At 53.5% G+C, this 11411-nt stretch overlaps 4 protein-coding genes across 4 annotated transcripts; 2 read left to right on the forward strand and 2 right to left on the reverse strand.

Annotated features, from left to right (window-relative positions):
• Positions 1 to 223: 223 nt before the first annotated feature.
• Positions 224 to 3546, reverse strand: MAD1 (coiled-coil domain-containing protein mad1). Its single transcript, XM_062913894.1, has 2 exons — positions 2708 to 3546; positions 224 to 2642 (listed from the first exon to the last, which is right to left on the reverse strand). Exons 1-2 carry the CDS (start codon positions 2909 to 2911, stop codon positions 459 to 461), a joined length of 2388 nt encoding a protein of 795 aa, XP_062763084.1. The 5' UTR covers positions 2912 to 3546; the 3' UTR covers positions 224 to 458.
• A 182-nt stretch (positions 3547 to 3728) lies between these two features.
• On the forward strand, positions 3729 to 5783 carry TAM41 (Mitochondrial translocator assembly and maintenance protein 41). Its single transcript, XM_062913893.1, has 2 exons — positions 3729 to 3898; positions 3962 to 5783. Exons 1-2 carry the CDS (start codon positions 3857 to 3859, stop codon positions 5498 to 5500), a joined length of 1581 nt encoding a protein of 526 aa, XP_062763085.1. The 5' UTR covers positions 3729 to 3856; the 3' UTR covers positions 5501 to 5783.
• A 465-nt stretch (positions 5784 to 6248) lies between these two features.
• Positions 6249 to 6785, forward strand: PMP3_2 (plasma membrane proteolipid Pmp3; the record flags this gene model as incomplete). The annotated part of the gene is made up of 1 exon (XM_062913892.1): positions 6249 to 6785. One exon carries the CDS (start codon positions 6249 to 6251, stop codon positions 6783 to 6785), a length of 537 nt encoding a protein of 178 aa, XP_062763086.1.
• A 363-nt stretch (positions 6786 to 7148) lies between these two features.
• On the reverse strand, positions 7149 to 11216 carry QC763_600340 (uncharacterized protein). Its single transcript, XM_062913891.1, has 7 exons — positions 10048 to 11216; positions 9932 to 9998; positions 9589 to 9873; positions 9251 to 9538; positions 8961 to 9201; positions 8761 to 8906; positions 7149 to 8703 (listed from the first exon to the last, which is right to left on the reverse strand). The coding sequence occupies exons 1-7, from the start codon at positions 10827 to 10829 to the stop codon at positions 7396 to 7398; spliced, it is 3117 nt and encodes a 1038-aa protein (XP_062763087.1). The 5' UTR covers positions 10830 to 11216; the 3' UTR covers positions 7149 to 7395.
• Between the last annotated feature and the right edge of the window lie 195 nt (positions 11217 to 11411).

Genomic DNA, 11411 nt, shown 5'->3' on the forward strand with positions numbered 1-11411 from the left:
GTAAAGATGAAAATGTATGTGAGTGGTGAGGAAGCTGGGAGGATGGGAGCATGATGTATACCTGGTGGGCAAGTACACTTTTGAAGAAATGAATATATTTTCTTTCCAACACGAAAGTTTTAGGCGGCTACATATCACAAGCCATCAAGTGTAGGACAGTGAAGCACAAGTTGACCAGTAAGTGCTGTCACGTCATCACAATACCCGAACCACCTGTTTTTGTGGTGCCTCTGTTTAATGTGTAATACTCGATTATCTCTTCATCTATGTCCTTCTTTGCGATGCAATGTTCATATTTCATTAAAAACCTTGACCCTTGATCCATGTAAAAACTCCGTTTTTCGCCCACAGAAACAAACAAACAAACAAACAAGCCCATTCTACGCCACCTCCCTTCCATACCACTTCCTCTCCCACTCATCATCCCCCTCCTCCCCCTTCATCCCATCCTCCCCTCCCTAAGAAGAGTGATCCTCCTGCCCCCCATGCCTCTCCTCCCAAAACTCCAACGTCAAAGCCGCCAAAAACCCCGGCACGCACCCCCTCTCCCTCACCCAGAATTTGATCAGATCCCCAATCCTCACCGCAAACTCGCTCCTCGGCCCACCACCAACCTTCATCGTCCCCTTCTCCCCATCAAAAACAATGCTGTTCTCGTGCTCGTCCGTTTTTGAGGGGTAGTAAACGCTCTCGACCCTCATCTTCCCCCCAGGGATAAAACTCACCGTCCACCCCAGCGTGCTAAAAACAGCCTCTTTGAACTCTGCCGACTTTGCCGCCCACACCTCCTTCAGTCGACGTGAACTCTTGTGCGCCGAGGCGGTTTCTGCTTTTGCCTCTGCTACCTCCCTTTGGGCAGCGGCGAGTTGCGATGTGGGTACGGTGGAAAACAGTGTTGGCTGACGTTGTATGTGAGCTACCAGCTCGGCGTTTTCGGCTTTCAACGCGGCCAAGGTGGCTGTCTTGATGGCTTCGTAGTCGGATGTTGGGTTAGACCTAAGAGACAAAACTCGGGTCGAGGCCCGTTCTTTTGCCTTGGCTAGCTGTTCAACCGTGACGGCGTGTTCTTTTCGTAAAAGATGTAGCGTTTGCTGAACGTCGGCAAGCTCAGCCTGGAGTTTCCTGTTTTTCCTGGCCAGCTGCCCCAAATGTTCGGATTCCGCGTCGTCAGAGTCTGATCGGGGACGCTTGCTCCCAATGACAGGCTGAACCGGAGACACAGCGGCAGATTCGAGAGACGTCAAATCGGCGTGAAGCGTCGCAACCTCGGTCTTGTACCGATCAACCAGATCCTCCAGCTCCTGTATCCTCTGCGCCTTTTGCTCGTCCACTGTCTCAGGCTGCATGGTGATATCCTCCATGTCAAACGTCCTGAGTTGCGCCCTAAGGTACTCAACCTCCTTAACGGCAAGGGCGCGCTGCCTGTCCAGACGGGCACGAGCCTTATCGTTCCCCCCACTGGACCCCCCAGGAGCCTTGAGTTTCTCAATCTGCTCCAGCAGCCCGGCCTTCTCCTCCTCAAGAGACCTAATAATATTATCCCGATCAGCAACCTCAGGCTGGAGAGACCCTATCTTCTCCAGCAAACTCGCCGAGCTGAGCCGCTCAGCAACAAGAGCCCTGGCCACCTCCTCAGGCGAGTCAAACTCAGCCTGCCCCTCACCCTCCAAATACGCCGCCCAAGCCATCCTCTCATCCTCCAACCTCTGCCTCTGCGTCCTCTCCTCCGCCAGCTCCCGCTCAACACCAACCGCAGCCTCCACCTTCCGCTGCAAAGACCTCTTCTCCTCCTCGACCACCTCCACAGCCTTGTGCACCTGGCGCAAGTGCCTGAGCTCGGTAATCTGCTCCCTATTCTTCGCCTCCAGCGCCCTAATATGCGTCACCTGATCCGACAGCTCCCTCCTGATAACAGCAATAGTCTCCGCGTCCCCCGTCTGTGCCTTGAGCATCAGCACCTGCGCCTCCAGCTCCCCAATAATCTCATCCTTCTCCCCCAACGCAGCCTGCACCCTCTCCAGCATCTCCTCCCTCCCCTTATTCCCCTCCTCCAACTCACTCTTCCCCCGCTGACACGCCGCAAGCTTAGCCCGGAGGTCATTAACCTCCCGCTCCGCCACCCTCGCCGCCTCATCCTTCTCCGCACTCAAATCCTCAAGCTCCTCCCTCAGCACCCTCGCCTCATCCACCGCGCTCCTAGCCTTGGCCTCCAGCTCCCGTTTCTGCCTCTCCTGCTCCGTTCTCAGCTCGTCAAGTTCCGCCTGCAACACCTCAACCTGCCGCTGGGCACGTCCCTTTTCCGCGTCGGCGGCTTGCTTCGCCTTGAAGTCGTCTTCCGCCCGTCGCTTGGTGTCTCGAATTTCATTCTCCATCTGCAGACGCGCCAGCTCCTTTTCTTGCTCGTAGTTGCTGATTTGGTATTTTAGCGTGCCGACCTCGGCTTTGAGGTCCTCGATTAGTTTTCGCTGTTCGTCGCTCTCGCAAGGTTCGTGGTTCTCTTTGCTGCTTTCGCGACTTTCTCTGCTCGTTGCGGGGGAGGGTCCGCTGAGCCGTGACATGGTGCTGGCTCGGGGGTTGGGGGCGTTTGTTGGTTCGCCCGTGAGGAGGTTGTGGGAGGTTGTGCTGTTGCGAAAGGCGGCGATCTTTTTTGGTGTCTTTTTGTCAGCCTGATTGCTTCCGGCGCGCGTCGGGCGTCGCGAAAACTTACTCTGGATTGGGAAGAGAGCGTTGGTCTTGAGGCGCCGCCGGCAACGGTGGCGCGGAAGCTGGGGGCGCCGTTGCTGGAGACAGAGGGACGCCGGGCCGACCCGGGCGGCTCGCCTTTGGGGGTGAAGGACCGCATTAGTTGGGAAGTTTTGCTGTTGTTCACCGGTCGCGTTTTGGGTGTGTTTGGTTCTGGGGGTTCGGGCATTTTGGAGAGCGATTGTTTGGAAAGGGTTGCTGTGGGGGGAGGGGGCGATGATTGGCTGCTGGCAAAATAAAGCGGGACTTGTCAATAAAGAGGGCTCGGCTGGGATTTCGGATGTGATGGTGGCTTCTGGAGAAGAAGCTGTCGCGGTTGAGATGTTGAGGGTACCTACAGAGTAGGATTTGGAAGAAAAGTTAAAATTTTGATGGATTGGTCGGGTTTGTTGGCCGGGGCCTTTATGGGAGAGCCCAGCACTCTCGGGGCAGGAGCGGTAACTGCTGTGTCCAAAGTACTTTGCTGTTTGCTTTGCTCCGCTGTCCGCTGTTGTAGCATGTCTCCCGTATTTCAATCCGTAAACTACCGATGTCCTGACATGGGAGTGCGATAAAATGGAGTCTCTCTCTCTCTTTCTCTCATTCAATGAATGTCCTCAAGACGAGAGCTCTTGTCAGTCTGGCCGCCGTGGTTGTGTACGTCCAGCTTCGGCATTCAGCAGTCACCGCTCCGCCTGTTACGGCCAGATGTCGGTATGTATACTGAATGCTGAGAGCCCTGTCCAGGTGAAATTCCTTCCTCCTCCTCTACCAAGACAAGCAACACCAGAGATGCTTCTGTGATATTAACTCAGTAAAGAAAAGCTTGGCATGTCGATGGAATGCCCGCCAAGGCTTCGATCTGTGGGGAGAACAAAGAAAGCGCGTGTGCCCCTGCCAATGACGCGGAACCGGGAGGCCCGTGCCCGAGCTATGGCCCGCCCAGGGTCTTCATCGTCCTGGAGCTCCCAGCTTCAACTTTCCCTTGGTTCCACAACATCCATGGCTTTGGATACGGACACCAGGTGATACTTCCCGCGGCATCCGCTGCTCTTTTTTTTAAGAAAAACAACATTCCAGAAGTATTCAATCTTTTTTTTTTTTTATTTTTTTTTACTCTGAAATCCAAATCCCAATGGCTGCTCCCACCTCCAACCGCCTCCCGTTTCTGCTGAGGGTGAGTCCCCGTCCCCTCCAGTGGTTGGCCAACGTCATAGCTCACCAAAAGCTTTCCATCTAGGGTCGCCTCCCACTGCGCCCCCGGCCCACCACGACCAGACCACTTCCCTTTGGAACTGCGCGACGATACGGAACGAACGTTGAGGATAAGAATGAGCTGGACAAGGAGACAAGGGAGGGCGCCCAACACGATGCTGCCGCCGACCAGGCCACCGACACATCAAGGTCCGACACCAAGTCTGCCCAGGCCATCGCAGACGAGGCCTCGAGCAGATCCGACTCGGAGTCTTCGGTTGTCAGCGACCTCAAGGACTGGGAGACGAACCCAAACTTTAAGATCGAATCCTTTTCCGACCTACCCCACGCCAACTTTGGCGTCAACCAACACATACCGTTCGACGCCGAGTTCAAGGAAGTCTTGAAGGCTATCCCTTGGGCGTTCCGGGCGCCGATCCGTTATGCATTTGCTTATGGATCCGGAGTGTTTCCACAATCGAAATCCAACGGCAAAATGGCAACCCCCGAAGAAGTAAAGGCTATACATCCAAAATGCCCACCAGCGGTAGCAAGACATCAAGATGGCACACCGAAAATGATTGACTTTATCTTCGGCGTGTCCCACACGCAACACTGGCACTCTCTCAATATGAAACAACACCGCGATCATTACTCGGGCCTTGCCACGCTCGGGTCGGGGGCCGTATCTTATGTGCAGGACAGAATGGGTGCTGGTGTCTACTTTAACCCATATGTTGTTGTCAACGGGATTTTGATCAAGTACGGAGTGGTGCTGCTAAAGACACTGGAGGAAGACCTGACCAACTGGGACACACTGTATCTGGCCGGTCGGTTGCACAAGCCAGTGAAGATTCTGCGCGATGACCCCAAGATTCGTCTCGCCAACCAGATCAACCTGCTTTCTGCTTTGAGGACGGCCCTGCTGCTGTTGCCGCCAAAGTTCAGCGAAGAAGAGCTCTATGCCACCATTGCCGGCATCAGCTATCTCGGCGACCCACGAATGGCCCTGCCAACGGAGAACCCAAGCAAGGTCAAGAACATTGTCGGCAACAACATGACCAACTTTAGACGGCTGTATCTCCCACTTATCGAGACACTCCCCAACGTCGAGTTCAACGACCCGGGAACCAGCGCCAAGGACTGGGTGTGGGAGGCTAGCAACCTCAACCTCGTTCAGGATATGGACCCTGTCAAACGCGGCAACATGGTGCGCCGGCTGCCAAAGTCATTCCGGTCACGTCTCTACTTTCAGTACCAGAGGAAATTCGCCATACCGCAGCTAGAGTTCAACAAGATGATGGAGGAAAGTAAGAATGAGGACTCGATCTCGTTCAAGCGTCGCGAGGGCGGCGGGTTTGAGAGGCGTATTGTGCAGGACGACCCCACCGAGCTGCGCAGCTATATTCGGGAGGTGATTAAGCAGACTATCAGCTGGCCGGCCACGACACAATCCCTGAAGGGACCCCTCACCAGCGGCTGGACGAGGACGTGGCGGTATCTGATGGAGAAGATGGCCAAGTACCGCGAGGGAAAGGCCAAGGAGGCTGAGGAAAAAGAGGAGAGCGAGGGGAAGAAGGCTTGATGTACGTTTATGATGACAATAATGAGCGTTGTTTTTGGGCTACATTGGCTGGAAGCGGTGGTTCGGGTTGTGTTGTGTCATGATACAAGGGCCTCGTGTTTTTTTTTTAGTGTACATATCACCATGCATATGACTGTAGAGTAGAGGTTGGCGTTTTGTTACTATGGGCGATTGAGAGGGATGGGTCATGAATAGAATGAATATACTTGGCATCTTGTTTACTATTCTAGGCATAGGTATGTGTGGCTTTGATGAAGGGATGTGGTTATAATGCCGCGTGTGCTAAACAGTGGGAATTTGGCTGGGCATTTGTTGAGCATATTTTGTGGCACGGCTAACACGGGAAGTAAGGCTAAAGGTTTTGGTGTGGCGGTGGTTAGTGGGTGGCGAGTGGTTGGAGCGAGGTCAGCGGGTGCTGGTCGGGTGTGTTCTGGGCAGAACGAACTATGACGTAGATTTGCCTGACTTACACGCAAAGCTACCGTTTGTGTCGATCGATCAGGCCGGATTGAGACGTCATTGAGGGATGGTTTAGGACCGTGGGGGGGGAATAAAAGGGTCTTTTTTTGGTGCGGTTTTGAATTTGTTCTTAGCGACAGACTTTTGAATCAAGCATCACCTTGTCACCTACAGAACTATCACGAGTCAAGCAAGTTTGATACCTACCACAAGTAACAACACAGTTTGATTACATACCTACAACATACCTACCTACTACCCAACAAGAGAGACCACGACCAACTGCAAGATGGAGAAATCACCGGCATACAACTACAACTACAACAACAACAACAACAACAACAACGGGGGCATGGGAATGGACACGGGCATCACTGGCGGCACCTCCTCCTCCTCTGCCAACCCTATGCAACAACCTGCGTACACCGACAACACCAAACCCCACACCAACGACTACTACGCCGCCCCTCCTACCTCGTCTTCCGCAGGCGTAGGCGCAGGAGCAACACCAACAACCCACCCCGTGGGTATGGACCACACAAACCGTGACTCGATGGCATCCACCGCCGTACCCCCAGCTACCACCAGGACGAGTTCATCAAGTTTCACAGGAAGTGACGTCATCCTCCTCATCATGGCCATCTTCCTCCCCCCGGTGGCGGTCTTCTTGAAGAGGGGATGTGATGCGCATTTTTTTATCAACATCCTGCTCACGATCTTGGCGTGGTTGCCGGGCATGATTCATGCTTTTTATGTTGTGGTGAGGTACCCTGGTGATTTGGGGGATCGGAGGGCGAGGAAGGGGGAGGGGAAGAGGGGTATTTGAGAGATGAAGGTTTTGGAATGGGGCAATGAATGGGACAATGGTAGAGCATGGGGGGGAGGAGGGACTTGGGGGATATGAAGGGAGGGAGGAAATATGATACCAATTTGAGTAGCTATTTTGATTTTTTGTTATTGCGTCTTTCAGGTGTGTAATGGAGTGTTGAATTTGGCAACCGTGAACTCGAAAATGGCACCCGCAAGTAGTTGACCACGTCCTCACGCTGAACTTGCACAAACTGCCCAGCCCGTATCATTCCGCACCTTCTTGCCCAAAACAAAACCATCCGTAAACGCCACCGCCGAATTACAATCTTCCAGAGCATTCCCTGCGGGTTTTTGGCAAATGGTCTTTGAATACTGCAGTAGAAACACAACGTGAGGAGCCTTTGTTTTCTTATATTGTTTCCTGCCAGAAACCAAACCAATGCTCCTCATCATATCTATAGCTATTTAATTCAGTCATGCAATGCATACAAACTCCACCAGGTAAACGCTTCAACATGCACCTCGACAAAACCACAGCCATTTATCCCACGCTCCATGATTATCTACTGCAACCAAATACCCACATGCAAAAATATGTTCCCCTCAACCACTAGCCCCAAAACCCTTCAAGAAAACCCATTCAAAACCGTCGTATGAATAATAGCCTCCACATACATCCTGTTCCTCACCGTACACCCCGCCCCAGCCTTGACCTTGAACATCCCATGCGGCCCCATCACAAACTCAGGCTCCTCCCCAATCTTGACCCTCAACTTCCCCGAAGCAAGCGACACCAGCCTGAGCTGGTTCTCCTCCCCCTCGATCTTGAAAGTCTGACCGCTCCTGATAACATCCACCCGGAAAGCCACATCCTCGCACACCTCCACAGCATGCGTGCTCGAAAGAAAAGACTTGGAAAAGGCAATGCTCTCGGATTTGGGGTCCATCTCCCTGATCCGCCCCGGCGCAACCTCCCAGTCTTCCATTTCCAAAACTTGCTCCGCGATGATGAAGCCCGTGGTTTGGACACCGTTGGATGATGGTATACCTTCCAAAATGCGGCTTTTGGGTTGCCGCCGCTGGTGTTTTACGATGGGTGATGGTGGGGCTGGTTCTTCTGGGATAGACTCGTCAGGTTCTGCTGGAGCTGGAGGCGGCGCCTGTGGGTAGAAATGTCCCGACTCAGAAGTCCGCGCCCTCAGCTTGTACCGAGTGGAAATACCCTCATGTTCTTCCTCAACCCCCTCCACGGCAGCGTTGCGTGCAATATCCGCCGGCTGTTCAGCTTGCGAGACCTGAGGGGCCTGTGGAACAACCTGCTGAGCCTGGGCTGTAGCCTGCGCAGCTTGTGGAGACTTTGGACGCGGTGGCACGGGCCTTTGATGCACATCCGACCATCTCAGTGTGTGCATACGATATTGTTGTTGTTGTTCCTTCCTCATAACCCCGGGCGTCTTAACCCCCGGGAGCCAAACATTCATATGAACCCGGTTGGTTCCCGGTATTCTTCTAAGTGACCTTCCTGCCATCACATTGGCCATTGGTTCCGCCGGGCTCTGCTGTTCCGCTGCCCTCTGCTGCTCCGCCGCCATCCGACTGGCGTTCTCTTCTGCCACCGCCCCCTGACTAGTTTTCTCTTCCGCCTCCATATGATCCCAGGTGCTTTTTGGCGGCCAACTCCGATTAGCCAGTGCTTCATCGCCCACGGACACATCGGCAGCAGTAGTAGCAGGCAACATATGATGCCGCAAGACCCACCAGTTCGCCGCCCACTCAACCGACCCATCGGGCCGCGTTTTGGCGACAACAATCGAGGGGCGTGGGTGAAGGATCTTGCCGCTTGGGCCAATGTTGCCTCGCTTGGGGGCATATACACCAACGAGATCAAAGCTCCCATCTCCGTTGTCTTTGAGATAACTTGCATAATGGGAGCGCTAGGAAAGACATCAGAAAGGTTCGCAGACAATGACTTCTCCAGCCAGGAGACGTACCGAGAAATGAAAACCCAGATCCTTCACCTTTATACACTTTGTCTCGCAGCTTCTGATTGGACACCGGAACGGTCTCGGTCCCGAACGCTCAGTATATCCAGCAGGAATCATGACTCCGCATAGCGATCTAGGGTCTCCGTTGTCATCTGCGACTCGTGAGTTTGTTTTGTCTCCAACACATTCATCAAATGCACACGTACCATCCCATTCCGTGTACCTTCTTCCCGGTGAAGCAAACTCGAAGCCGTCAGAAGATGAAACGGTCGGAGAAGTCTGGGTGGTGTTTGCGGTTAGCAAACCGACAGCTTGCTCCGACACATTCGACGTGCTGATGTCTGCATCGTCCCATCCTGGATCCTCGTAGTCCTGTTGGGCCCCTTGCCCGCTGCGAAGTATCCTGCCTGCCCTCTCCCTTCCCCGGTCCTTCAGAGTGCAATACGTCTGGTTAGGATGGTAAAAGCAGTTCGCACAGCCTGATCACCTTGCTAACAATATCATCAGGAGCTCGAGGAGAAATCATGACGCATGACTGAAATAGGCCGTTGCCACTTGCGCCTCGGCCACACGACTTGGGGGCAGGCTCTCCTGTCACTTGCAGGATTAGGGCAGTGATGTCTCGCGGGTTGGTATCAGAGAAGGGGTTGGTCCTGATCCGCATGTGGTTCCAGTCGAAATCTGGTAGTTGAGGAAGAGAAAGCAAGGTCCTGACATGCCCCTTGCTAGGAGGCTCCCGACCTTTGAAGTGCCTAAGGTAAAGGCTGGAGGGCTTTCCAGAGGGCTTTGGGGTCGCCGGGGGGTAGGAGAATTAAAATGAGATGCTGAGCTTACTTTGGCAAGACTGGTCATAGGACTCTGGGCACCACTATATTCGCTTCCAGCTCCCGATGGGGGCTGGCTGTTGTCGACATCGTATCGTCCGTGTCCTTGTTCCGGTAGCGAGGGAGCGACCATGGGAGGTTCAGACGGGTCCAGAGCTCCTACCGAGACCACAATGCCCGGTTTCGGTTTGGCACCCGAAGCTTGACCTTCACCATCCCGGAGTTTGGCATAATGTCCTCGTACCGAGAGAGTTCCGTCCATATTGTCGTGCAACAGGGAACCTCGATGTTGACGCTGTGGCAGAGTGTGAGCAATCATGGGTGGAAAAAATACAATTGAAGGCAAGGCATACGACGAAATGTCCACCCAGCTGCTTTATGGCAGGAAAAAGCTTCCGACACGATCGAACAGGGCAGATCCTAAAACATTAGTACATACGACTTCAGAAGTAGAAATTCCGAAACCTACCAGGGAAAGCCAGGACGAGCCGAGGACCACTCATATCCATCTGGTATAGTGGTACCGTACATAGACTCATTATTCCAACGCAAATAAGGTCGTCCGGATGGAGTGAGGTCTAGGGCGTGCGGTTCGACCTTTGCTACTTCGGCGGCCTCGGCCTGAACCTGGCTGTTTACGGGGTTTGTGACGACAGAGACCTCACCTACTTCCGACCCCTCTTCCCAGTCACCATCGTTACTGTCGTCTGGGATGTTTTCTGGTGGGAAAACAGGGTCCAACTGGTCCATCATCTCGACATCAGAAGTCTCCGAAGTAGACGACGATGATGCTGGTGCTGGTGCAGAGATAGTGGGACGGGACAGATTTTGAGCAGAGACATAGGCCGGCAGAGGGACGGGTGATATAACTGTGGGTTGAAAGTTGACCGTTTGCAACTTTTTGTGCTGGCCATGGCTTTGGTCATTGGCTCCCGAAGTGCGTCGTCGTTTCAAAGCTTCAGAGATGGCTTTTCTCCTTTCAGCATCGGTAGTATACTTTGTACCTTTGAGGCTGGCATCTCCCTGTGCAGTTGAGGCAAATTGGACTGCGGGGCTATGGGTTGCGGTTCGGGGGGGCAAAATGTCACTGATGATTGGGGGAGGCTCCGAGCCCGAGTCGGCGGGCGGCGGCAGGGTGGGGTTTTCCTTGGCGGGGGTGGTCATACCCGTGGACGCACTCTTGTCGCGACCTCCGAAAAGCCAGCTTTCTATTGAGCCATTCGCAGCAAGGTCCTGAAATGTCCGCGGCATTTGAGCTGTGATAGTATTGGAGGGCTCTTTTCCAGGCCACCTTACCAAGGCAATGCCCGCCTACACACCGTGGAAGGAACTCCGCCTTGCTGCTGGCTACGTCGACGGAGATTCGAGAGCTGATAAAGCTGCGGTAAGCCGCCACGCAGATCCTGAATGGGCGTTTGCGTCGCAACTGTAGTAATTAAAGCCTGAAAATAAGCATCAGGCTGGAAAGCGTAAGTAAGTACCAGGTAGGTAAGAATTAGGTCAGCTGAAGTTTGAGGGCTTGTTGGTCGTCTGAAATGAGGTTTGTAGAAGTCGTCTTCTGTCCGGGATAGGGCTTCAAACGGAAAAAAGAAGTTTTGGTTAGGCTTTAGGCACTATTTTGTGCCTGGGCTTAAATGGTCTGTGCGTGCTTAGCACCTTAGCCTAAAGTAGCTTAAAAGAGAAATATCTCTTTCCTTTACTAAGCTAAATCCTTCAACTCAGTAGCAGGTTTTATTTACGTTTCCGCTCATGTAACGAACTCTGATCCAGAACCTCTGAAAGGGATACATAGACCCGTGGATCACCTGGATCACCTTTCCTTCCTGTAGCTCA

The sequence above is a fragment of the Podospora pseudopauciseta genome, chromosome 6 (genome assembly GCF_035222475.1).
Source record: "Podospora pseudopauciseta strain CBS 411.78 chromosome 6, whole genome shotgun sequence".
Classification (NCBI taxonomy): Eukaryota; Fungi; Ascomycota; class Sordariomycetes; order Sordariales; family Podosporaceae; genus Podospora; species Podospora pseudopauciseta.